Source organism: Equus przewalskii, chromosome 7 (genome assembly GCF_037783145.1).
Source record: "Equus przewalskii isolate Varuska chromosome 7, EquPr2, whole genome shotgun sequence".
NCBI classification, from domain to species: Eukaryota; Metazoa; Chordata; class Mammalia; order Perissodactyla; family Equidae; genus Equus; species Equus przewalskii.
The window spans coordinates 498441-524992 of record NC_091837.1 but is presented as its reverse complement, the minus strand read 5'-3'; the positions used below and the strand labels follow the sequence as shown (position 1 = coordinate 524992).

The 26552-nt window shown below is 54.1% G+C and overlaps 1 protein-coding gene across 8 annotated transcripts in view; it reads right to left on the bottom strand.

Annotated features, from left to right (window-relative positions):
* Positions 1-16142: 16142 nt before the first annotated feature.
* TXNRD2 (thioredoxin reductase 2) overlaps positions 16143-26552 on the bottom strand; it is a 51280-nt gene continuing 40870 nt past the window's right edge. For 5 of the 8 annotated variants that reach the window (XM_008542685.2, XM_070628069.1, XM_070628064.1 and 2 more), the window contains exons 12-18: positions 25141-25277; positions 21807-21902; positions 21427-21519; positions 19746-19817; positions 19475-19572; positions 17489-17696; positions 16143-16421 (exon numbers count right to left, since the gene is read on the bottom strand). In XM_008542685.2, coding sequence (XP_008540907.1) covers positions 17573-17696; positions 19475-19572; positions 19746-19817; positions 21427-21519; positions 21807-21902; positions 25141-25277 — 620 coding nt within the window. In that variant the 3' untranslated portion in view covers positions 16143-16421; positions 17489-17572. Of the gene's footprint in view, positions 16422-17488; positions 17697-19327; positions 19573-19745; positions 19818-21426; positions 21520-21806; positions 21903-25140; positions 25278-26552 lie in introns of all 8 variants that reach the window. The other 3 variants (XM_070628067.1, XM_070628068.1, XM_070628066.1) reach the window with 1 other exon arrangement.

The following is a 26552-nucleotide window of genomic DNA, read 5'->3' as shown; positions in this document are numbered from 1 at the left end:
TCCGGGCACGCCCCACGCTGGCCTCTTAGCCGGACCGCGCCTGCGCCATGAGCTCTGGGTGTGCGGCCGCGCAAGCGCCCCCACGCCGGGTCAGCCGGACGGCGCGGCGCGGGGGGTGACGGGAGTGCGCCCGGCCGCGCGCCACGAGAGCAGGCTGGGCGGCGTACAGGGCGCGAGGGCCGGGTCTGAGGAGGGAGGGGAGCGGCGGGGGCCTGGCTGCGCAGAGTGGGGCTGCCGTGGCCGTCGCCCTCGCGTCAGCTGGGCGCTCCGAGCGCCGGGGAGGGCTTGGGCGCAGAGGGGCGCGCGCTGCGGGACGGCGCGCCCGCGAAGCGCCCGGCTCGAGCCCTCGTCAGGGCCTGCTGGCCCGCTTCAGGCGGCGGCGGGCGCGGGGCGGGCTGCCGCACCGCCGAGGCCGGGCTCGGCGCTCGGGCGGACGCGCCGCGGCTCCTTCGTGAAGCGGCCCCTGCGGCGGCTGCGTTACGCCCGGGCTCGCGCTCTTCGATCTTTGAGACGCGAACCGGGCCGCGCGGGCGTCCCCGGGGGTGCGGGGCTCCCCGCCGGACGTGGGGAGCGGCGCCGGCGGGGACGCCGCCCGCAGGGCTCTCAGCGGCCGGGGAGTTGAAGTTCCTGCCTCGGGGGAGGGGGTCGCCACGACCCGGCTCCCCGTGGGCCGGGCCCTCACAAAGGCCTTTTTGGGTCCAAATTGCTTTTTTTCTTTTAGATCGTCTTTTATGTATATATTTTTAAATTGTGCTAAGGTATACATGATATAAATCTTAGCGTTTTAGCCATTTTTCGGTGTACATCTCAGTGGCGTTAAGTACGTTCGCAGTGTACACCCTTCGCCACTACCCACCTCCAGCCTCCATTGCCCCCTCACTTCGTTGGTGCCCGCTAAGGCTAGCCCTGGCTGGCGCTGCTTCCCCGGCCCTGGGGAGCTCCGTGCCCCTTGTCTGGATGAATTTGCCTATTCTCTTTCCCGCGTGAACGGAATCATGCATTATTTCTCTTAGAAGAATGTTTTAAAGGTTCATCCATGTTGTAGCATCTATCGGGATTTTTGTTCCTTTTTAAGGCTGAGTAATATTCCATTGTATGGATATGCTACATTCCTTGGACCGTGATAGTCACTTGAGTCGCTTCTAACTCTAGGTTGTTGTGACTAATGCTGCCGCGAGCGCGGGCGTGCGAGTGTCTGTTTGGGTCCCTGGCTTCACGTCTCACGTGCATCCCTAGGGCTGGAACTGCGGACTCATGGGAGAGCCTGTGTTGAACATGAGGCCCTGCCAAGCTTGCCCGCGGCGGTTGCATCATGCTAGATCCCCACCAGCAGCTCACAAGCATACCCACTTTTCCACGTCCTCATGAACACTTGTTCTTTCCTGCTTCTTTGATAATAGCCACCTGAACGGGTGTGAAGTGGTATCTTGTGGTTTTGATTTGCATTTCCCTGGTGACTAGTGATATTCAGCATCTTTTCATGTGCTTCTTAGCATTTGTATACCTTCTTTAGAGAAATGTCAAGTCCTGTGCCCATTTTTTAATTAGGTTGTTTGTTTTGTTGTTGTTGAGTTGTAGGAGTGCCTTGTATATTTTGGATATTAGTTCCTTATCAGATATATGATTTGCAAATATTTTCTCCCTTTCTGTGGGTTGTCTTTTTGCTCTTTTGATGGTTTCTTCTGATGCACAAAACTTTTTAATTTTGGAGTTATCTTTTTTTTTTGAGGAAGATTAGCCCTGAGCTAACATCTGCTGCCGATCCTCCTCTTTTTGCTGAGGAAGACTGGCCCTGAGCTAACATCTGTGCCCATCTTCCTCTACTTTATATGTGGGACCCCTACCACAGCATGGCTTGCCAAGCAGTGCCATGTCCACACCTGGGATCCGAACTGACGAACCCCGGGCCACAAAAGCGGAACATGTGAACTTAACCACTGTGCCACCAGGCCAGCCCCGAAAAACTTTTTAATTTTGATAAAGTTGAATCACCCATTTTTTTCTTTTGTTGTTTTGCTGTAATATCCAAGAAATCATTGTCAAATCCAGTGTTGTGAAGCTTTTCCTGTTTTCTTCTGAGTTTTATAGTTTTACCTCCTGTGTTTAGTTCTTTGATCCAGTTTGAGTTTTTGTATAATTTGGTGTAAAGTAAGGGTCCAACTTCATTCTTTTGCATGGGGGATATCCAGTTTTCCCAGAAGCATTTGTTGGAAAGACTGTCCCCTCCCTAGTGAATGGTCTTGGCACCCTTGTCAAAAATCAGTTGACGATATACACAAGGGTTTATTCTGGGATCTCCGTTTTATTCCATTGGTTTCTATGCCTGTCCACACAGTCTTGATTATTATAGCTTCCTAGTAAGTTTTGAAGTCAGGAAATGTGAGTACTCTAACTTTGTTCTTTTTTTTGTGAGGAAGGTTGTTGCTGAGTGAGCATCTGTGCCCATCTTCCTCTATTTTATGTGGGACGCCACCAAAGCATGGCTTGCAGAGCAGTGCTAGGTCCGCGCCTGGGATCCAGACCTGCGAACCCTGGGCTGCCAAAGCAGAGTGCGTGAACTTAACTGCTACCCTGCTGGGCTTGCCCTCAACTTTGTTCTTTTTTTCAAGATTGTTTTGGCTAATTGGGGTCCTTTGAGATTCCATGTGAATTTTAGGATGGATTTTTCTATTTCTGCAAAAGACACCATTGGGATTTTGATAGGGATTACATTGAATCTGTAGATAACTCTGTGGTATAGATATTTTAACAATATTAAGCCTTCCAATCCATGAGTATGGAATATGCTTCCATTTATTTAGGTGTTCTTTAATTTCTTTCAGTGGTGTTTCATAGTTTTCAGTGTCCATGTCTTTTGCCTCTGGTTGAATTTGTTCTTATGTATTTTATTCTCTTTGATGTTATTGTAAGTGGGACTGTTTTCTTAACACCCTTTTCAAATTGTTCGTTGTCAGAGTATAGAGATACAACCAAATTTTGTGAGTTGATTTTGTATCCTGCAACTTTGCTGAATGCATTTATTAGCTCTAACAGTGTTTTTGTGGAATCTTAAGGGTTTTCTACATGTGAGATCCTGTCATCTTGGAACAGATAATTTTACTTCTTCTTTTCCAATTTGAATGCTTTTCTTTCTTTTTCTTGCCTTATTGCTCTGGCTAGGACTTTCAGTACTATGTTGAATAGAAATGGCAGGAGCAGCATCTTTGTCTTTCTCCTGATCTTAGAGGGAAAGCTTTCAGTATTTCTCCGTTGAGTATGATGTTGGCTGTGAGTTTTTCATATGTGGGCTTTATTGTATTGAGGAATTGTTCTTCTGTTCCTAGTTTATTGAATGTTTTATCATGACGAGGTGCTGAATTTTGTCAAATGCTTTTTCTGTGTCAATTGAGATGATCATGTGTTTTTTTCTCCTTGATTGATATGGTGTATTATATTGATTTTGATATATTTTAAATGATTTTAACTTCCCTCTAGCTTGATCCTTAACAGGACCCAGCTCTGCCTTTTCACAGACACAGTGGGGTGAGCTAACTTTGCTGAGAGCCCTCAAGCCCACCAAGTACCCAGCACGTGACCTCAAGGTTGTCAGTCTTTTCAATTTTAGACATTCTGGCAGGAATGGAGAGGCATCTCATTGTGGTTTCGATTTCCATTTTCCTGATAACTACTGATGCCCATGTTTTTATGTGGTTGTTTGTAATCTTTTATTAATTGGTAAGAATTTTTCTTATACATTCTGAATTAAAAAGTCTGTCAGGGACTGGCCTGCTGACATAGTGGTTAAGTTCGTGCACTCCACTTTGGTGGCCTGGGGTTTGTGGGTTCAGATCCCAGGTGTGGACCTACACACTGCTCATCAAGCCACGCTATGGCAGTGTCCTACATACAGGGTGGAGGAAGATTGGCACAGAAGTTAGCTCGGTGACAATCTTCCTCAAGCAAAAAGAGGAGGATTGGCAACAGACGTTAGCTCAAGGCCAATCTTCCTCACCAAAAAAAAAGAAAAGAAAAGAAAAATAATGTCTTTGTCAGACATATGTATTGCAAATATGTTCTCTCAGTCCGTCACTTGCCTATTCATTTTCTTAATGGTGTCTTTTGAAGAGCAGAAGTTTTACCTTTTGATGGCTTGCACTTTTTGCACCCTAAGAAACTTTACTACCCCAGTGTCATGAAGATTTTCTCCTCTGTTTACCACTAGAAATTCTATTGCTTTAGCTTTCACATGCTCATCTATGGTGTATTTTGAAGTAATTTTTGTGTGTGATGTGAGTTATGGGTTGAAGTTCATTTTTATCCCTACGGACATCCCATTATTCTAGCACCTTTTGCTAAAAAGACTATCCTCTTCTCTACTGCATTGCCTTGGCACTTTTGTTAAAATCTAATTACTACATTGTGTGGGTCTACTTTTGGACCCTCTATTCTGTTCCACTGATCTTCGTCCTTAGACCAAAATATACTGTATTCTTTACTGAAACTTTATAGTAGGACTTGAGATCAGATAGTTTAAGGTCTCTGTGAGATAGTAGAAAATATACATTGTCTCTGCCCCTGGTTCCTGGCACCGGGCCCCTGAAACCTGTGTGATTTCCTGGGTGATAGGAGCTTCTTTTCTTCTAGTGAGGTGACTCCGGGTGGGCTCCCGGATGAGGACTGGTCACTGGAAAGACCAAGCCATGATTCGAAGCTTGGAATTTTCAGCCCCACTCCCCATTCTCTGGAGAAGGAAAAAGGCCTGAAAATGGAGTTAAGGATCAATCATGCCTACTGATGAAGCCTCCATAACATCCCAAAATATGGGGTTTAGAGAGCTTCCAGGCTGGTGAACCCATCCACACACGGGGAGGGTGACGCACCCCAAGTGCACGGGGACAGAAGCTCCTGCACTCGCGACCCTCCCAGACCTCGCCCTGTGTTTATCTCCTCATCTGGCCATTCATACATGTCCTTTATCACCTCCTTTAATAAACTGGTCAACGTGAGCGTTTCCTGAGCTCTGTGAGCCACTCTAGCAAATTAACCCAACCCAAGGAGGAGGACGTAGGAAGCTCCAATTTGTAGACAAACTGGACAGAAGTTGTGGGAAACCGGGAGGCCTACTGCTTGCGACCGGCCCCTGAAGATGGGGGCAGTTTTGTAAAACTAATCCCTTACTCAGTGGGGTCTGACACTATCTCCACGTAGATTGTGCTGGAATTGAGTTAAATTTAAGGACGCCCAGCTGGTGTCACAGAGAATTGCTTGATGTGGGGAAAGACCTCCCCTCTTGTGCATTTCCATCTAAGTTTAGAGTCACCTTGTTAATTTCTATAAAAAATCAGTTTGTTAATTTCTAATGGGGTTTTGGTTGAGGTGGTGTTGAATCTGTGAGTAGATCTCGGGATAGGGGACATCTTAACAATATCAAATCTTGGGGTCCATGAACAGATCATATCCCTTCATTTATTTAAGTCTTCACTAATTTCTTGCAGTCATTGTTACAGTTTCCAGTGCACAGATTTGCATGCATCTTGTTAAATTTATCCGTAAGCATTTTATGGGTTTTGATGCTACTGTAAATAGTACTTTTTAAACATTTCATTTCCCAATTGTTCATTGCTAGTATATAAATATAGAATGGATATTTTATCTCGAGCTCTTGCTAAATCCTGGTGGTCTGTTGTCGAGATTCGGCTCTCTCACTGCCGCAGCCCAGGTTTGTTTCCCGGTCAGGGAACCACATCGGTCGTCACACCGTGGCTGCTGCATGTTGCCGTGATGCTGAAAGCTCTGCCACCAGGACCTCAAATACCAGCAGGGCCACGCACAGTGGACAGGTTTCAGTGGAGCTTCTAGACCAAGACAGACTAGGAAGAAGGACCTGGCCACCCACTTCCGAAAACACGGGCCATGAAAACCTTGTGAGCAGTGGAGCGTTGTCTGATACAGCGCTGGAAGGTGAGGGGACGGCACAGAAAGACCGGGCAGGGTTCCACTCTGCTGTGCACAGGGTCGCTAGGAGTCAGTGTCCACTCGATGGCACTAACTTGCTAAATTCACTTATTAGTTCTAGTAGTTGTTTTATAGATTCCTTCACATTTTCTATGTACGTGACCATGTCATCTACAAATAAAGACAGTTGTACTTTTTTCTTTTATATATATGTGCATCTATATGACATGTGCATATCTATATATAGTGTGTGTATGCATACATACATGTATGTCCCTATAGCTATATGATTTTTTTGCCTTACTGCAGTGGCTGGGACTTTCAGTAATAAAGTTCAGTAGAAATGGTTGGAGTAGGCATCCTTGACCTCTTCCTAATCTTAGAAGGAAAGCATTTGGTCTTTCACCAAGTCTTATGGTGGCTGTCGCTGGTTTTCACAGATGCCTTCTGATCAGGTTGAGGGAGTTTCCTTTGAGTCCTAGTTTGCAGAGAGTTTTGTTTTTTCATAAATGGGTGTTGCATTTGGTCAAATGCTTTTATTCCATCTATTGCTATGATCACAATATTTTTCTTTTTTATTCTGCTAATGTGTTCAATTACATTGATTGAATGTCAACTGTAAAACCACTCTGCATTCCTGGAAAAATCCCACCTGCCATCAAGAATTCTTTGTGTGTATTTTTAGGTTCAACTTGCTCATATTTTAAGGACCTTTACATCTATGTACTTGAGGGATATTGGTTTGTAATTTTCTTTTCCTGTGATGTCTGTCTGGTTTTGATATCAGGGTAATGCTGGCCCCACAAAATGACTTGGGAGGTGTTTCTTCCTCCTCTATTTTCTGAAATAACTGGTGTAAGATTGGCATTATTTCTTCCTTAAATGTTAGATAAAGTTCACCAGTGAAACCATCCAGGCCTGGAGCTTTCTTTGTGGGACAGTTGTTAATGAAGAATTAATTCCTTTAATAGGTATAGGACTATTTGTATTTTCTACTTCTTCTTGTGTAAGTTAAGGAATCTGTCCATTTCTAAATTGTCAATTTTATTGAATTATATTTATTCATAATATTGCCTTGTTTTCTTTTTAATGCCTGTAGTCTCTGTAACAATGTTTCTTCTTTCATCCCTGATATTGGTAATTTTATTTATTTTTTCAAATAACTTTTATTTTATTAATGTTCTCTATCATTTGTTTTCTATTTTATTGGTTTCACTTTCATATTTATTTCCATCTTTCTATTTCCTGTGGTCTGAAGTTTGCTCTTTTTTTTCTGATTTTTAAGGAGGTCGCTACTTTGTTTGATGTTAATATAGCCACACCAACTTTCTAATGCTTAACTTTTGGTCTGTATCTCTTTTCCTATCTGTTTACTTTCAACTTGGATGTGTCATTATATGTAAATATATCTCTTGCAAACAACACATAGTTAGATTTTGCTTTTTAAAATCAAGTATGACAATCCCTGCCTTTTACTTGGAGAGGTTGGTCTGGTTAGTTTATGTAATTATTGACGTGATAGGTTCAGGCCTTCCATTTTGCTATTTGTTTTCTACTGTCCCATCTTTTCTTCCTTCCTTCCTCCTCCCTTCCCTCCGTTCCTTTCTTTTTTTCTGTTCCTCCTTTTCTGCCTTCATTTGGGTTTATCAAATACTTTTTGGTATTTGGTTTTAATTCTTCTGTTGTCCTTTTCGCTGCGCCTCTTTGTGTTGTATTTAGTGACTGCTCTAGGAGTTGACGACATGCATCTTTAATTCACTATCGTCTACTTACTAGAATCTACATTAAGTGTAAGAAACTTGAAACTGTATAATTCCATTGGCAACCAGCTTGTTGTTGTTGTCATGTTTTTCATTCATATAAACCCAGTTGTACACTGTTAGAATTCTTGCTTTAAGTAATCAGTATCTTTTTTTTTTCAAAGATTGTCACCTAACAACTGTTGCCAATCTTTTTTTCTCCCCTGCTTTTTCTCCCCAAATACCCCCAGTATATATAGTTGTATATTTTAGTTTTGGGTCCTTCTTGTTGTGGCATGTGGGACGCTGCCTCAACGTGGCCTGACGAGCAGTGCCATGTCTGCGCCCAGGATCCGAACTACCGAAACCCTGGGCCGCCGAAGCGGAGCACGTGAGCTTGACCATTCGGCCATGGGGCTGGCCCCTTATTTATTTATTTATTTATTTATTTATTTATTTATTGTAATCAGTATCTTTTAAAGAAAATAAGAGAAGGAGAAAATAACATTTTAAATTTACCTAACGTATTCACCATTTCTAGTCCTCTTCATTTCTTTCTTCAATCTAAGTTTCCAACTGGTGTAAATTACCTTCGGCCCGAAGAATTTTCTTTCACACTTCTTGTAGTGCAAGGCAGCTGATGAGGAATTCTCTCAGCTGTCATTTATATGTCTTCATTTCTCCCTCATTCTTGAATAATATTTTTACTGCACATAGATTTTTGGGTTGGCTTTTTTTTTTCTGCACATAAATTTGTTCCACTGCTTCTGATCTACATTTTTTCTCATGTGAGGTCAGACATATGTAATGTGTCCTTTTTTCTCTGGCTGCTTTCAGGGTTTTCCCTTTATCTTTGATTTTCAAGAATTTGTGACGGTCCTAAGCGTGTTTTCTTTATGCTATAAGCTCAGGATTTGCTGAGATTCTTGGATCTTTAAGTTGATCCAAAATTCATGAAATTTTTGGTCATTATTTATTCAAACATTTTTTTATGCCCTATTCTCTCCCTTTTCTCCTTCTGAGGCACCATTATATTAGACTTTCTAATATGTTCTCTCAGGTCCGTATCACCTCTATTGTTACTCTCTATTCTTTTGATTAGAGAATTCTTTTTGATCTGTCTTCAAGTTCATTGACTCTTCTGCCATCTTCAGTCTGTTCTTTAAAGATTTTTTTATTTTTTCCTTTTTCCTCCCGGCACATAGTTGTATATTCTTCGTTGTGGGTCCTTCTAGTTGTGGCATGTGGGACGCTGCCTCAGCGTGATTTGATGAGCAGTGCCATGTCCGCTCCCAGGATTCGAACTGACGAAACACTGGGCCACCTGCAGTGGAGCACGCAAACTTAACCACTCGGCCACGGGGCCAGCCCCCAGTCTGTTCTTAAGATAAGTTAAAGTCCATCCACTTACATTTTCATTTGCTGCCATACTTTTCAGCTCTAGAATCCCCATTTGGTTCTCTTACAGTTTCCATTTTTCTGCTGAAATTCCCTCTGTTCATTCATTATGGCCATTTTTTCCTTCAAGTACTGAAACATATTTATAATGTCTCTTCTTAAATTTAATTCTAACATCTGAATCATGTAGGGGCTGGTTTCTATTAACTGGTTTTTGGCTAGAAATCACATTTTCACGTTCATTACCTGTCTAGTAATTTTTTCTTGCATCCTGGACATGGTGAGGCACTTGGTAGCGGCTCTGGATTCTGGTTTCTTCTGGAGTGTGCTGACATTTGTTTTAGCAGACGTTCCGCTCAGAACTTTTGGAGGCTTGGCTCTGTATTTGTTAGGTGGATCTATAGCAGTCTTGCCTTTAGTCCTAGCACAAATCTTTTAGTCCCAGAACACAGACTTTCTGTGGTTTCGATGGAAAGCCCACGGTGTCTGCCTTGTCACTGTCCTTGGCAGGACTTGAGATCCAGACTCTCCCCCTGGGTAGGTGAGAGCTGCAACCTCCGCCCAGCAGTTGCCGTCCTCTGGACTCCTTGAGTCTCACTCCTACACGTGCAGTTCAGGAGTCAGCCAAGGATTCAAGGGGAGTTGATGTGCACCTTTTCGGGGATTTTCTGCCTCATTTCCAGGTGCTCTGGCTGACCCAAACTCTGTTCTCTGGCACCTCAAGCCAATAGGACTACAACTTTCTGCTCACATTTTGGTCCCCTGTGCCATGCCCTGGAGAAGGTCCTCAGGGGAAAAGCAGTATAAACGTGGACCCCAGCCAGCATTTCTCTTCTTTCAATGTTTGGATTCCCCCTCCTTTCTGACTGCTTTTAGTTGATCTTCAGTGCCTTCAAACAGTTATCTTTTCTGTTTCGTCTAGACTTGATCATTGTTATCTGTGGAAAGTTAGCCCTAAACAAGCTGTTCAGTCACTACCCAGACCAGCCCCTCCATACACCGGTTTACAAGCACCATCCAGCTGTGCAATCCTTTGCAATTACGACACACTGTGCCTGAGGAAATGCTCGAGCAGATCCGGTGCCCTGCTCACTTGATGCAGCCCTGGCACACCAGAACCAGGAGGAGGTAGGCCAAAGGAAGTCAGGTCAGATTCTAAGCCATACCCCCTGTCCATGGACACAGCTTGTGGCCAGCACATGGCCTCTGAGCTTGCAGAGCAGGACACTGTGGACATTTTAGAATAGAAAACATCACAAAGACTTCACGCCAACATTCACTTGACAGCCATGCTTTGAGCACCTGTTACATGTTGGGCACCTTGCTGGGGACAGAGATGAAGGGAGGCTCCTACAGAGCAAGAGAGAAAGGGATGGTAATAGAGAAAGAACATTCTGTGGGAGCCCCAAGCAAGCCCCTTGCCACGTGTCAGAGAAGGCTTCCTGGAGGAGGAAGCCTGCACTGAATCATAACCAAGGAGTGAGAGTTGGCCAAGGCAGAAGGGTGGAGGCACAGCTTTGGCTGAGGGAACAGCATGGGCAAAGGCATAAGGGCTAAGGGTGTGCTGCAGGAGGAAGCACAGGGCAGCAGGAAGAGGGGCGGCCCCACTTGGTGCCTCTGGGCCGCAGGTACCTGGTCCTCACGGGGCCTCAAGGGTGGGGTGGGGTCAGAGCCCTGAGCTGCTGAAGGCAAGACTCCTTCACGCTGTGCCAGGGGATGGGGAGCTGACAGGGACGGAAGCTTTGCAGAGAGTTAAGGCGCTGGATGGGACTCTGACTTGCAAAGAAAGGGCTGATGTGACCAGCCTCTCCATTTATACACCGTCTGCCCTGCTGAAGACTTTGAAAACCAAATACTCCCCAAGCCAAGGAAACCCAACCACTGGCTGATTGTTGGGACTTTATTATTATAGTCACCGGCCCAATTCCAGCTTCCAAGGGCAGAACAATGAGCCATTGAAGCAGTGCGGAGGTCTCGCTCCCATCCACCCTCTCCAGCAGCCGGGACCTGGTGCTGAGGCCTCAGTGGGGATGATGCCCTGGCTGCACCAAGCTCCCCTCAGGGACTTCTGGGGCTCTGGGCATCTGTCTCCTCACTCATCAAGTGGGAGCCCCAGAGAAAACACATCTGGATGTTGCTTTGATCTCCTCCCATTCTGTCCCATATCGACCCTGGTAGCTCAGGAGCTAATTACATCTGCTTTGGGGAAATTTATGGGTATGAAAATTCTTCAAAGATGCTAAAGACCAAGAGGTGCCATTCACTGTTCTCACCACAAGCGGCCTGCCTTGTATACAATGGTACACTGGTAAACAGAGAGCCTGTGGGGTGCCCTGTGCTGTGGTGCTCACACACAAGTGCTCAGTGCCCAGCACCCTGGGAGCCCTGGCTAGGTCAGTGGCCAGTAGTCAGGATGGGGAACTGGGCCCAGCTGGCTCCTGACCCCCAGCTGCTTCGTAACAAGGTCACACCATCTCTTGTTTATGGTCCCACTTTATTCCCAAGCAGTTGGTGTTATTTGATCATCAGTTATAAGCCAGAAAGATCCCGATTTTATTAGGAAAAAAAAGCTAACTTCATGGAACTGCAAGGCCGAATCACTGTCCTGTGAAACCCTAGAGGCCAGGATCTCAGCAGGCTTGAGCTAGGCCTGCCTCACCGTTGTTACTGCTGTCGCTGCTGGCTTTGAATCTCCTGCCTGGGAAGAGGCAGGAGCAGGACCAGCCGAGGGCTCGGCTGTTTCCTGAACTCACCTGGGGTTGTCAGGGTTGGCTTTCCACCTGTGGGTGCTCAGCTCCCTGCCTGGTCCCTAGTGGGGGTCAGCTCCAAACACGGCAGGCACACAGGAGGGGGTCCTCTTGCTGCCCATTAGGATGGGGCTGGGACCGCTGCTGGGCCCCCTGCTTGGGATTCAAGATTAGGGAAACCCAAGTAGCATAAACCACGTCGGGGCTGGGATTAGGCGGGCTCAGCTCTAAGATGCTTTGCTGGGTCCTGCGGGCCAACGCGGCGGCCTCTTTGCTGCCCTCGCAGGCACAGGTGCTTGGCCAGGGACCAATGTGCAGCGTTCCTGGGGCCCTTGGGTGGCAGGACCAGAAACTGGAGAGCTTGTTGGGAGCTGTGCTGTGCAGCGAGGGCCGGCAGATGGGGGAGATGGTGGCAGGTGAGGCCTGCTCAGAGGGGGTCTGCAGGAGAGGGTGCCAGGCCGTGCTGCCCTGCAGACGTCAGGCCCAGGTCTGAAGGCCACAGCCCTGGCTGTCCTGTGATCAAACTCACACAGAGCAAGATGCAGCATCTGTAAAATGGGCCCAAATTCCGGACTCCTCCCTTCCATGGTTGCCCAAAAGAGCCAAAGTATCAACAGGAGTGAGCTCCAGCCTCCTGGTGGACCCTGGCTACTCACAGTGAGTGGCACAGCCTTGTCATTCTCATCACCTGAGCACCGTGGCCCCAGCTTGAGGTGGGCTGCCTGTGGCCTGCAGGAACCTGGGGTGTTGGCTGTGTGTCCTTGACCTTGAGCAAACTTTCCCAGTCAGGGTGGGGTCTGGAAACGGGCAGCAGTGACACCAGCCATGTCTGCTGGGCAGGGAGCTGTCCCTGCAGTCCAATGTCAGGGGCCACTGCCAGCGAGGCCCCAGGAGCACTGGGCGTGGCAGCCCCAGGGCCATCCGGCTCATTGCCACCCAGCCTCACCTCTGCCTCGTGGGGACCCCCCGTTGGGGGACATGGGCACCAGCACCTCCACACTCGCAGATATAGTCTGGCCCATACACACGCATTGATGTCTCTTCCAGTTCTCGTAGTTACCAGGGTCCGGCCCTGCTGGAGCTGGGACACTCGGCCTGGGCAGTGGGCAGCACAGTGTTGGTGTCTGCTCAGCTTTCCCCAACCCCCCCAGGAAAAAGAACAGCAGAAAAGCCACTTGGGTGGAGTGTCAGACACCTCCCTCGGCCTGTGTCCCACAGCCTCATGCCCTGTGTGTCCCCCCACCAGCTCTGTTCCAGAGGGCCGTGGCCAGGTCTAAGATGGTGGCAGAGGAAGGAAGAAACAAGGAAGGGGTGGGGCGGGACATAAAGTGCTGCTTGTGTGAGGCCTGTCTGGCTCTGGGCTTCCTCTCCAAGGCAGCCACTGGCACCAGCGCCAAGGGGAATCCCGATGGGGGCGGAGAGAGCGGCAGGAGGAGGGAGGAAAGGGAGGGAAGAAGGGGGCGGGGTGGGAGGCAGAAGGAAGCCAGTCAGCCCAAAGGCTGCTAGGACCATTTGGAGGGCTCAGTGACGTGGGCTGGTCGGTCGCTCTGGGTCTCTGCCCGGCTGACTCAGGGCATCTCTCTCACAGGGTCCTGGGCAGCTCCGGCAGCTCTGTGCCCAGCACTGAGCGGTGGGTGAGGGTCTCAGGCCTGCCCCTGGGGCCTGCTTCAGGCCGACGAGTGGGCACTGGCCACGTGTCCACTCTGCTGCTTGGGCTGGTGGGGTGAGACGCTGTGCGACGAGCCACCTCAGGCACCTCAGGGGCAAGCCCAAACCTGAGGCCAGGCACAGACCCCTGAACCGCAGGCATCGCCTGACACTGAGCAGCTTCTCCAGGGGCAACTCTGCCTGGGAGGGCCCCTGGCTAGGCACAGGGGCCACTTCCTCAGACAGGCCCCCCTTGCCACATGAAAGCGGGTACTCCCTGCTGCCCGCCCAGCAAAGCTGGGGTGCTGGCAGTGCTGTGGGTGCTGGGGGAGCAGAGCGGCCTGTGGAGGGCTTGGAAGGGGGCTGCAGGGTGAGCACCTCGGCCACCTCCTGTGGGCGAGGCCCCCTTCTGCACACCCTGCCGCCAGTCCCAGGGGCCCTCCTTGGGCCAGCCACCCTTCTCTTGCTGAGCCCCTCAGTCCTCAGCCCAGCCCTTGATAACTGCTTGTCCCCCTCCTCTGCGTCAGGACCTTTGGTGACGGCACCTCAGGGGGTTGGGGGAGGGAGAGGAATGGCTTCACAGCAGAGGGTGAGGCAGGGAGGGGCGACTTGGCCCCTGAGCTGCAGCCCCCACCCTACATCACTGCACACTCTGGAGCCATAGCAGAAGTGTGGTCACACGAAACAATCTGAGGAATTAAAATCATATTTTCACTGCACCATAAAACATGCAAAGCGGCAGGAAGGCGGCCCGGCCCGCAGACGGCAGACAGCAACTGGCCTGCAGCGCTCTGGCCCCTCCCTTTTGGCCCCAGAGGGGACAGAGCAGGGGTGGGCCCAGAGAGGGAGCCTCGGCCACACAGTGAGCCTGACACCAGACTGCCCGAAAGACAGCCGGCCTTCGATCCTGTCCTGCTCCCTGACTTGGCTCTCAGACTTGAGAGCCAAGCGCACGGCCGGCCTGGCCCTGAGAGCTGGGCAGCGGCCCCAGGCCAGTGAAGCGGCTGTCGGCACACTCTGTCCTGCTGAAGCCAGGAAGCAGAGGGAACGTGGGACATCTGGGGCGCTGAGCCCCATCGGCAGGCAGGTGCGTACTGACGCAGCACGTGGCCCTGACGGTGGCCCAGGTGACGGCAGCTGCAGGGCCCGGCCCTTCGTGGGAGGCTCTCGCCTGGAACACCCACTGCTGTGAGCTGGGCCAGGCACCTGCCCACCACCTAGGGGCAGGGTGTGAGCCCCCAGGCAGGGGAGCCAGCAGGCCCAAGGCCTCAGGGCCACACAGGCAGCCCCTGAGAGCCATCCCGCATGACTAGTCAGCAAGGCTGGAGATGCCGAGCACTGCGAATGCTTTGTTCTCTCCTAGGTGATGGAAAGCTGGTGAACTGGCCACACTCAGCACGGAGAGACTGGACGCTGCAGACGCAGCACGTGTGCTGGAGCATGGTCCATCCCAGGGAAAGGGGCATGCAGAGAAAGCCACCTGGGGGTCCGTGGGGACAGGGACACGTGGGTGGCACTCTGGCTGCCAGGACAACCACTCTTGACTGGTAGGGCAGGCAGGGAGGCAAAAGGCCCTCGCCCCAGAGAGCCGCCCTGTGTATACTGAGGTCTCCCCAACAGGCTGCAGCTTTTCTATCATCACAAAAAGGCAACGAAGGCCATTCCAAGCTCCTTGTTTGCCCGCAGCAGGGGCCCACCCAGCTCCAAGGGGCCCCTCCTGTTAGCTGACCTCTGCAGACCATGCCCTTAGACCCCGAGGCAGGGGGACGCCTCCTCCTCAGTGTCAAGGGGAGCTCTCTGCACCCGCTGGGGCGTGCTGCCAGCCGTGCGTTAAATGGGACACGGCTGATCTCAAGCTGCACTTGCCGAGAAGGCCGGCCCAGCCCAGCACTTGGCGTCTTAATTGGGCTTCTGAGGGCTCCTGCACGCGCTTCACACCCAGCCATTCACACCCAGCCAGCGAGTACCTGAGGCTCCCGAGGCCCATTAAGATGCAAAGACATTCCTTTGTTCACTGACAAGCAGGGTCCCATCCAGGGCTCCTAGACCGGCAGACTAAGTGATGTTTTCTTAAGGAAGACACGAGATTAACCGCCACTAAAGCCCCAGCACAATGTGGGCCCTGCCCATGGCTGTCAGCGCTGCCTCTCTGCATGACTGACAGGAGCAGCGGGTGCCGGCGGGCTCCCAGGGCCCACCAAGCCCCAGTGTGCGGGATCAGCCTGAGCACAGCCCACAAGTGGACCTGGAGGGCCATGATGGAAACGTAATGAGGCGCCCCTTGCTTGGGGGACAGAAAGCCTCCAACAGCCCTGCCAACTCCTGTTGCTGGGCCACACCGCTGGCAGGGTGCTCGGAACAAAGCTGGTGGCTTCTGGCCCCTCCCAAGCAAGCACCTGCCGGGAGCTCAGCTGCCCGCCTTGCTCAAGACCCAGGGGGTCCTGGGAGGGGTGGAAAGGGTCTGTGGTTGGTCCCCTGCGCTGGGGAGGAGGGACCGGGGTCTTCCGAGGTGCGGCTGCTGGGTTATGGTGCAGGCTGAGCCCGGCAGGACTTGAAAGCAGTTCCCAAACGACGGAGTGGGGTCACAGGAGTGGGGAGTGACAGGCTAGGCGGCCAGGCCCCACCCGGCCCGAGCCATCCTAGGGGAGTGCCTGGGGACACCACAGGCAGGGCACGCTTCAAGAAAACACCCTCTTTATTTGCACTTCAGAAATGCCAGGGGGCTCGGACGTGGGCAGCCCACAGGGTGGGTTTCCGCGCAGGTCGTCATCGTCTGGCATCGGGAACCTGGCAGGGCTGGCTCAGGCAGGAGGGGTGCAAGGTGCAGTGTGGGGGCTCACAGCCCCCGAGGCATCCCTGCGGGGCACACGGCAGTCCATCCAGACACACTGCCCCACGCTGACCGTCAGGGCTCTCCAGGCAGGGCACGACTTGCCAGGACTCGGCCTCTGGTGTCCTGCCAAGGATCAGGGGTCAGAACAGGGTGGCCACGCCATCTCTGCATTTGCCTGGCCATGTCTCCCATGCCCACACATGGGGGCCTTCTTGGGACACGTGAGAAACGAGCCCCAAAGAGAGCTCTGGCCCCCCAGGACTCATAGGGAGCACTGAAGTGTTAAAAATGTTTTGACATAATAAAAATTATGGAAGTCTCTTAACAAAACAGTTTTGTTAGGTACAAAATTCTGATAAGAGGTTCCTCAGGATGCCCTCTGCCCCTTGGGCTGGGGGGACTGTGGTGGAGCAGGTGCCCAGAGCGCCCCAGGGACCCTCAGCCACCTCTCGGCCCCTCACGCTGGCCCAAGGGGTGCTCACTGCTCTGTTCACAGTCCACCTCGGCCCTCAGGACCCCAACCTCAGGAGAAGCTGACAGCCACGGGGGACCCCCCAGGCCAGGTGCTGAGGGAGGGTGCTTTCAGACTGACGGATGAAAAGGCCCTGACCACACGCATCCCTCTGGCAGGGGTCAGGGAGGCACTCGCTAATTTCTTCCTCCTCAGAAGAGGGTCAGGATGAACACACCCCGAGGCTTCCGGCCACCCGGCCCAGCCTGGCTTTGCAAAGCTCTAACAGAACCAGATGTGCTGGCGGTGGCCGTGCGCAAGGCAGCATCTCCACCTTCTGGGCGAGAGAGAAACAAGCCGGCACTGCTCTGCGTGGAGCAAGGTGGCAAGGGAGGCCGGCCCCTCCACCCAGCAGCCCACTGAGCTCAGCCAGGGGACACTTTCAACACCCAGCGCCTGGACAGGCCGCTGCAGGTGTGAGCCTGGCTTTGACACTTTCTGTGTGTGGGGAGCAGTGGCAGCCAGGCCAGGGTCTGGGGGTGCCCTGTGGAGGGTGGGGCCGTCAGCAGCCTCCCTTCCCAGCCCTGTTTTTTTGGCTACTGTGGCCTGGGCACAGGGCTCACCTGTCTGAGGTGGCACGGCAGGTGTAGCCTCCCATGCACCTGGAGAGAGCAGTTCACAGTGGCCCCCAACTCCCCTCCCGCCACTGCCCCAGTCTTAACGCCCAGCCCATGTGTACCTGGATGGGAGCCTCTGAAGAGCTTGGCTGTGGGGCAGCAGGTGGGCCGTGCACCCTGGGCCTGGCAGGGATGATGGCTTACCCTCAGCAGCCTGTCACTGTGGGGTCCAGGCCCGAGCGCTTGGTGATGCGTAGCTTGGCCACCTCCTCGGCGCAGGTCGGGTGGATGCCCAATGTCCGCATCACCTGCGCATAGGAGGCCCCACACCTGCGGGTCGGGGAGGGGGATTCAGGGGATGAGTCAGCGAGGGGAGGCTTGTTCACGTCACCCCGTCCCCAGGAAGGTGGCGCACAGGGAGGGCCTCGGAAGTCTCGGTGTCCTCGCTGTCCTCTAGCCCTGCCCCCACCCTCTCTTCTCCAGCCAGCAGCCAGAACACCTGCCAACACCTATGCTGGACCTGTCCCATCTCCCCCAAGCAGTGCCGGAAGCGCCAAGCAGCCCCGCCTCGGCCCACTTCCCACCTGCTCCACCCTGGCTGGCTCCAGCCTGGCCTCCTGCTGCCCTCAGCCTACCAGGCGCAGCCCCGCCTCGGGACGTGGCTCCAGCTGGTCCCTCTGCTCCCTCTCTTCACCAAGACGAGGCTGGACTTGCCTGCCCCCACGAACCCGAGCCCACTTCTCATGACTGCAGCTGCACTGCTCTTCTTCCCGCAGCCGGCACTTCCCACGTGAGCCCCCCGCCCCAGCAGCAACGCTCCCATGCAATGCACTGTCCACCTCTTGGAGACACAGCGCGTGTGGATGCCCTGCAGGGTGCGTCCATCATTTGCAGACAAGGCTGCAACAAGCCGCCCTTCTCACGTCTGCGCACACGTGTTGGAATGTCTGTGGGTAAATCCCCAGCACCATCAAGGTGCGCGAGCATCTCTGATGGGGACTGAGGCCCCAGCAGGCGGTCTGCTTCACAGCCCCCTCCCTACTGTGTCTGCACACTGGTCCCTCACTCCACCGATTCGCCTGAAACTTCAGCGTCCCCACTGTGCAGACGCTGGAAAACTATCACCATGGGACAGTATGGAACCTTTTACTCTCACCAACCAAAAGGGTTTCTTGGTGTTTCAATTTCATCTTAAAATTCCAAAGGAGGCACTGCAGCTTTCTACTATTTTGTTTCATTTTCTTCCCTGTGGATTGCCTGTTTGTATCTACCTTTCTAGCGGATTCATCCTATAGTTATTGCGGCTGCCTATGGGGAGTAGGGGGGCCCCTGGGGTATCTGCACTTGACCCTTGGCCTTTGCAGCCCTCATCAGCCTTCCTGGGTATCGGCCCTGGTCCTGGATCCCTCGCCCTGTCCCCAGACCTCCCACCTCCACCCACCCCCAAGGCTGGCTCTCAGCCACACCCATGCCCCAAGCACACGTGGGGCTCCAGGTGGCCCACGTCCCCTCCACTACAAGTTCAGCCCCTCACCTCTGCTGCCAGCCCTCCTGCTTCTGAAAGCCCCATGCTTAGCTGCCCAACCTCCTCACTGCCCTAGGCAGCCCACTCCCGCCCAGAACCTCCACCAGCAAAGGCTCCAGGCAGGCCCCGGAGGCTCACAGCACAGCCTGTGCCCCAGGCCCAGTGCTGGAGGGCACAGGCCTATCCTGGGGTGCTCTCCCACACATGCATGGTGAGACCTAGCTCAGGACCGCCTGTGTGCTCGGCCCGGTGAGCGAGGGCCCAGCCCTGATCATTCTGAGTAGAAAAGACCCAAATGGTGACCCCACCAGGGCTGGCTGGGGACGCGAGCCTCCCCCTTGCCCCCAAGGTGGCCTGGCTGCAGACAGACACAGTGTAGCTGGCTCAACAGTGTTTGGCTGGAGAAGAAACCTGCCTCTTGTCCGACTGGACCTACCACATCAGGGGAGACGCTCGGCTGAAAATGCATCCAGCACCACGTAAATGCAACGTCAACATGGTGGACGCCAACTGTAGTGCTGCCAGCACCCAGAGGGACAGCAGTCTGAGCACTGCGTGACGGCCGACATTCCTCTGGACTTACTTGATCCCCAGAGCAAATCCTTGAGTAACTTCGCCCGCATTGGGGCCGAGGAAGTGCAGGCCCAGCACCAGCTGTGGGGGCTCCCGCAGGCACACCATCTGAAAGCCACATTGTCAGCTGCCAGCCTGGCTGGAGGCAGGACACCAGGGCTGCATGGGCGGTGGACCCTGGGGCAGGCATGGCCGTGTACGGCTCCCCCACCCACGGTGGCCAGCTCTTCCCTCCTCTCACCTCCTGGCATGCCCCAGCCCAGGTCTGCGAGGACACCCACCTTTATGTAACACTGGGACGCATCCCGTTCAGCCACCGTGAACTCCAGTGGTTTATAATATGCATGATAAACCTGGATGACAAGACAGCAATCCCTGGAGTCAGTGGCTATGGCAAAACAAGACCTGTGGGCATCTGACAGGTCCGACAGGCTCTGTGGGCACAGCAGGGACCAGAACTGCCCACTAGGCCTGCAGGTTGTGGTCTGCGGTGAGGACGGCTAGCCATGGAGAGCACCCCTCTCCCACAGACCAGCAGCCTGCGGCTGGAGCCACACTGTCTGCAGGACAGATCCTTTTCCACGCAGGCCCAGAGCCCCATGACCACAGCAGCAGAGCAGGCGCCACACAGGCCAAGCGCCGTCCACTATGATTTGTCTTAGAGCCCAAAGCTCAGGGCAGGGCAGGACGCCACCTCGGAGAGCACACCAGGTGGACGCTCCAGAGTCAACAGGGTGCCCCGGGCAGTGGAAGGGGTGCCTGGCCTGCCCGGCGGGGGACGGGAGCAGGATGGCCGTCTGGCCTCCCTCAGGCACTGCACCGTGGCACTTGCTGGGCCCTCACTTGAGCAGGGAGGAGGGGGCAGGCGCGAGGTGGCCCTGGCCCACACCGGAGCTGCCGGACAAAGGCTTTCAGCACCCGAGAAGAGATCGACAGCGTGTTCAGGGCTGCGGCCGAGTAAAAAATGAGCAGGGCCTGCACATGTGCTGCACAGCCATTATTAATTAATGGAGCTTCAGAGAATATTGTTCTAACTAAGACAGAATTGAAAAGAAAATAAACAAAGGTATTTGGCCATTCAACATTGTGAAACATAAAACAACATCATAGAATGCCATGAACACATGTCCCAGCGTACTTGTGATGAATCAAACAAAAACAGCAAATAAAGTGCTGGGGGGAAGGCCGGCCTGTCAGGCCTGCCTAGAGACTGAGGGGGTGGGGGCGCTGGGGCAGGGCAGGCCCTAGAGCCCAGGGACTCATTCCCAGAGGGCACCAGGCCTTGCGGTGGTGGCTACGAGGGGTCTGGTTTCTCCCGGTGTGTTTGCCAGCTGCTACAGCAGCGAGATGAAGCCACACTGAAGCACCACAGCCTGGCAGCTTTCAGGTCCCCTGCATCTGCCAGGTCACCTGGGACATGCTCTGTGGCCACCCCAGGGCCACAGCCGCCTGCTGAAGCAGACCCAGAAAGAGCCTTGTCTGATGATAACCCCCTTCCTCTGGGGTGAGTGCCCAAGGCTGGGCTATCGGGGCGGCCAGTGAGGACTGGACGATCTCGGAAGAAGAGCAGAGGTAGGGCTGGCATGGGGTGGAGGCAGGGGCGGGGGTCATGCCTGCTGGACTGCTGTTGCGGGGGGAGCAGAGGTAGGAGAGCAGGAGAAGCCTTTCCAGGCTGAGGGAGACAGGTGCCATGTTGCGGGGGCCACACCCCACAGGCTCCGTCCTTTCTGGGGCTGCTCTCCAACACTCTCGTCCCACACATCCCTTGCTGCCACGTTACAGCTGTTGTTCTGGGCCCCCCTGCCTGACCCTGCCAAGGTGGAGGCCCTGGGAAGCAGGGACACCAACACTCCTGCTGGTCCGCTGGGCCTCTGTGGGAGGGGCCGCCATCGGGGCCTAGGTGCCACACGGCACTGCGTCCTGGCAGCCCCTCTCCTCTGTGCCCTGCAGCACCTGACTTACCTCCACGTGTTCCTCTCCATGGCGAGCCACAGCCTCCTCCTCTGACAGCCCCACACAGCCATACTCCAGAGGGGTGAAGACTGTTGTAGGGACCTGGAAGGCAGGCCCGGAGTCAGGCACACCCCTGGGGACCCAAAATTGAACATCCCTACTCAGGGACACAGAGAGCAGCAACTGCAGGCAGCCCCTCAGACGTGCTGGCTCCCAGGCCACGAGGCCGGGGGAGACTTGTTTCCGGGCTGCACCCACACAGCTAAGCTTCACACACATGACGCTCCCACTCACACACGAGGCACCCGTGCACGCACCCCCAACACCCCAGAACGCGCCACAGCCTGTCCCCGCTGGACTTGGCGTTTTGAAGAGCAGTGAGCACTCACGTTGTCGTAGTCCATCAGGTCTGAGGACTGACCGCACAGCCGCCGGGCCAGGAGCTTCCCCGCCATGACAGCCGGCGGCGTCAGCTCGGGCCGCCCCTGCCAGGAGGAAGGACCTCGGAGTCACCCAGCCCGACCTCTGAGGGCATCTGCTGGTCCCTGCCACCACCCTCCACCTTCCTAGGGAGGCGTCGCCCCTTCAGAAACCCCAACGCTGTTGGCGGCTGGGCCTCTGCGGCGCTGCAGGGCCAGGCACTCGGCCGGTTTGCCCGTCTGCCTCCGATTCCCTCCGTCCTACTCTGGGGGACACTTGTGGCCACGACCCCTCCCTGTGAGAGCAGGTGAGCTGCTAAGGGGCCCAGCTTCTCTGCGTCCCTTCTTCCTGTCAGTGATCTTGGATGGCTGACCCCATGGCAGAGCTCAAGATTCCGGGGCCCTTCAACCCGCTCGCGTTAACTAGGATTCGGGTAGAACGGGCCCTGGAAGCATCCGTGTGCTCCTGACACATCACAGCCCGTCACAAATCCCAAATCAGAGCGTTCTGTGCAGGCCCCTCTGTCCCAGGGGTGTGTCCTGCTCAGGGAGTGGTGGGGGCACGGCCCCAGGGTTCCTGCACGCGTGGCGGGACTGCTGCCAATCACCCTGGCAGCAGGAAATGCAGATGCTGTCTGACATTCCACAAATGAATGGAGATCTGCAGAGATAAACTCCTGAAAGCAGCCTGCATTCCCCAGGGTCTGACGCACTGCGGGAACGTTGTGCACACAGCACACATCTCGCCAAATGCCAACGCGCCGCCCCCCCCACCCCCACCCCGCCCCCGTCCCCTGCGCTCGTCAACCTCTGGGCGTTAACTTCTCTAACTGATCAGAATGACCTTTCCCAGTGAGCAAATTTAATGTTGTCATAAATAATGTCTCTGCACGCACTCTGCATCTGTGAAGGGTTATGGTTTCCACTCTGTTAGCCTGAGCCCTGCAGCCACAGAACTCCAACTCACTGGGCCAGGGCGTGCAGCACGAGGCCCTCTCCCCAGGACCCCAGGCGCTCTCGCAGGGCGCAGCACACAGGATGCATGCAGAAGGCCGCTGCCAGGGAATGCCACGGCTGGACCGTCAGAGATCATGCTGAGGCACTGCACTGCCTGGCCACGTGGGCTGGGTCCACGTGACAGTCGAGGACACGTGAAGCCACTCGCTTCTGTCCATGCTAACAAGCTGACTAGATGGTCAGAGACAACCCCGGCAGGAGGAGTGGCCGGAGCTCTACCAGCGTGCCCTGGCCGAGCTGACCCTGCAGTCTCGCCTGCGCTCCCAGTTCTGTGCCTCACGCACCATTTCATGAGCCTGGGCCCACGGGAGGCTGAGGGGCTCAGATGGCAGCTGCTTGGCTCACATTTGAGCATTGGCCACAGCTGGAGGGTGACCCTTCTGGTACACTGGGAACAACAGGGTCATGTTGCCCCAGCAGGAGGGGTCTGCATGGAGCTGGGTGTCTGGCAGGACAGACCCGCACCAGACAGGCAGGCTGACCCTTCAGGAAGAAAGGGAAGGCCAGTCTGCCACAGGCCCCTGTCCAGGCATGTCTCCACGCATGTGCCAAGCTCTCCTGAAGCCCCTACCCATCACGAGCAGAGGCTGGCAGGCAAGGGTGGGGGAGGGAAGTCCTGCAGCATCAGTGATGATGCCACCTCTGCCCTCTCAGCTCCAGGACACCCCACCCAGGGACACACTCCCTTAGACACTGGCTCCCCCTACCCTCAGGCATTTCCCAAAGTGGACTCTGGGATGCAAGGGGCAGGGCGACATCTGCACCGTCTTGTGGGCAGAGCATCCTCGCCAAGCCCCATGTGCCCTCTCCAGCTCACTCTGCTCCAGTCCAGGCCCCTCAACTCCCCCTCAGGTCTTTCCTGACTGCTAGCACTAAGCATCTCCTGACATCCGAAATAGTTTACTTATTCATTTGTCATCTGTGACCACTACCAGAATGTCACCTCTATGGAGACTGGGACTTTTCCCTGTTCCTGCAGTGGCCCCAGAACCCAGAAAAGTGCCAGGTGCCAGAAAAGTGGGCACTCGGTCAACACGTGGTGAATGATTGTGAATTAACACATCACGGTGGGCCCAAGAGCATCCCCCAAATTCATGTGTCTGGAACCTCGGCAGGTGACCTTATTTGGAAATAAGGGTCTTTGGAGGTATGATTAAGGTAAGGATTGAGATGAGGTCCTACTGGACTAGGGTGGGCCCTAAATCCAATGAGAAGGTCCTGGTAAGAGACAGACCCCGGGGGGGCTCTGTGAAGATGGGGCACAGGCTGGAAGCCAGCACTGTCTGGGGCCATCAGAAGCTACAAAAGGCAGGAAGGATCCTCCCCAAGAGGCTTCGGAGGGAGCACGGCCCTGCCAACACCTTGATCTCAGACTTCTGGTCTCCAGACTTGTGGAGGGTCAATTCCTGCGGTTCTGAGCCTCCCCAGGTGTGGTGATCTGTGACGGCAGCCTTGGAAAACTAATGCACATCGATGACACTGGCAGATCTTGCCCCCAAGAGGCCTGCTGGAGTCTGGGGGGCCTGGCGCATCTCTCAGGCTCCTCTGATCAGGGACGTCCTAAGCCAGGTTCCTCAGGATGTGTACACATGTGCGGGACAGGCCACTTACTACTGAGGCTTTGGGGGTGTGGGGGCCCACGGCTGACCAGCTGCAGGTCTTTCTGGGGGCCTGTGAAGAGGGCAGGGGCAATGCCTCCCAAGCCAGGGGCCAGGGCTTCCACCAGGGCCTCAAAGGGTGGGTCTGCACCCCCTTTCGGGGCAGGGCAGGCAGGCTCGGGGAGTAGGGCTGGGTCCACGCCCCGTCAGGCTCCGGCACCCTCATGCCCTGCCCTGCCTGACAGCCGGGTGGGTTGGTGGAGAGAATACTGACCCGCCCACAGATCAGAGGGTCAGCTGAGGCAAGGGGGTCAGGCCTGGTGCTGTGGGGCCAGGACAGCCCAGGGTGGCCCCAGGGCAGCATTTCTAGGGCTCTGTATGTCCAGCTCACCGGCAGAGAGGTCAGGGCCAGAGCCGAGGTGTGGAACAGGCATCCATCCTCGGAGCTGGGGCACCAGGAGGTTGACAACAGGACTTTGCTGACATGCCCTCAGAGTTTTAACCCTTCCCTGCCCTCTCCCCACAGAGGGGAGGAGCACTTGAGAGAGAAAAGGCTGATGCCCGCTTCCTCCCAGAACCCCAGTCCATCAGCACCGGGGGCTTGGCCAGGAGTCCTGTGAGTGGCGTACGTCCCGAGGCCCAGCGGGGTGGGGTCGGGGCAGGGGCTGGGTGGCAGGCGCAGGCCTCACCTCTGCTACGTCTCCGATGGCATAGATGTGGGGGACGGAAGTGGCTTCCCCGGCGTCAACCAGGATCTTCTGACTGTTGGGGTGGGTGTTCACTCCAGCATTCTCCAAATGCAGGCTTCTGGTTTCTGGAACTCGACCTGGAGGAGACAAAGAGCGAGGAAGGCTCAGGTTTTCCTCAGTGGTTTTGACTGAGCCTCCTCGGTTTATTTAAAACCCCTCTCAGCCCGTCCGCTTAGTATTGGTAGAACATCAGACACAAACAGCGTCAAGGGGCTCCTGGCCTCCGCAGGCCTCACACACACGTGCACATATACACGTGAGCACACACACACACAACCCCCCTACGTTTGCACAAAGAATCAATGAGAGGATGAAGTGGGAGCAGTGTGACAGTGAGCCGCAGAGAGGGAGGAGACAGGGTGGGGAGAGACGGGAGCAAGGCTTCTCCAAACTCATCCTGTGACACAAGTTTGATTTTTAAATCATACACATAGTTTATGTATTAAAAAAAATAAAAATAAATAAAAAATGGAAAAAATCCCTATAACCTGTGAACAGCCTGAAACAAAGGGGCTTAACTGTAGATGAAGTTGGGAACGAGTAGAAGAAGAAAGACAACTTGTCCAAGAGCCTACAGGAACCCATAGCTGGACTGCACGTCCTTGGACGGTTACATCCTAACAATAAATGAAGCTGCAGACAGATCTTCCGTGCCACTCAAACAGGACAGTTAATACCCTGTAATGTCAAATTTGAATTGGAAATTCATGATTTCCTTTTCTTTTTGAATAAGTTTTAAATACAAAGTTTCTGGCTCTGACCACAGTAAAGGTCTAAAAGCAACAACGACCCAAGAGAAATGCCTGGAAGCCTTGTGGACCAGGCAGGGTGTGATCAAAGCTCACCGCACTGCAGCCGCGGACACAGCAGACAGGGCACGTAGCCTCTGGAGGCGCCCGGCTCGGAGGGGAAGACGCGGCATGCATTTCCTGGTTGAGCAGTGGGAGCGGGCTGGGTCTCTGTGGAGCCAGTGTGTGGGCCCCAGGTGAGTCCCCATGTGGCCCTTCCCAGAGAGGGGCGCCTTCACTCCCACTCTCCATGACCCCAGGGTTCCCCACCCTCCCACATGGCACTCCTCCTGCAGGCTCGTACTGGGGGCAGGATGGTACTTCATGGTGGGTTGACGCTTCCATCCTGCCACCAGACTGTTTGCATGAATAGGCTGTGACCTTTTGTCCCCAGAGTCTGGCAGCAGGATGTCCCTCAGGTGCTACAAGGAGGGGGAGCCAACACAGAGCAGGCAGCGAGAACGCACGAAATCACACTCTGCTGAGGGTCTCAGGGAGGCCCCATGCCCTCTCTGGGCAGCCAGTGCAGGCTGAGCCAGCAGGGCTACAGGCCCTCAGCTCCTC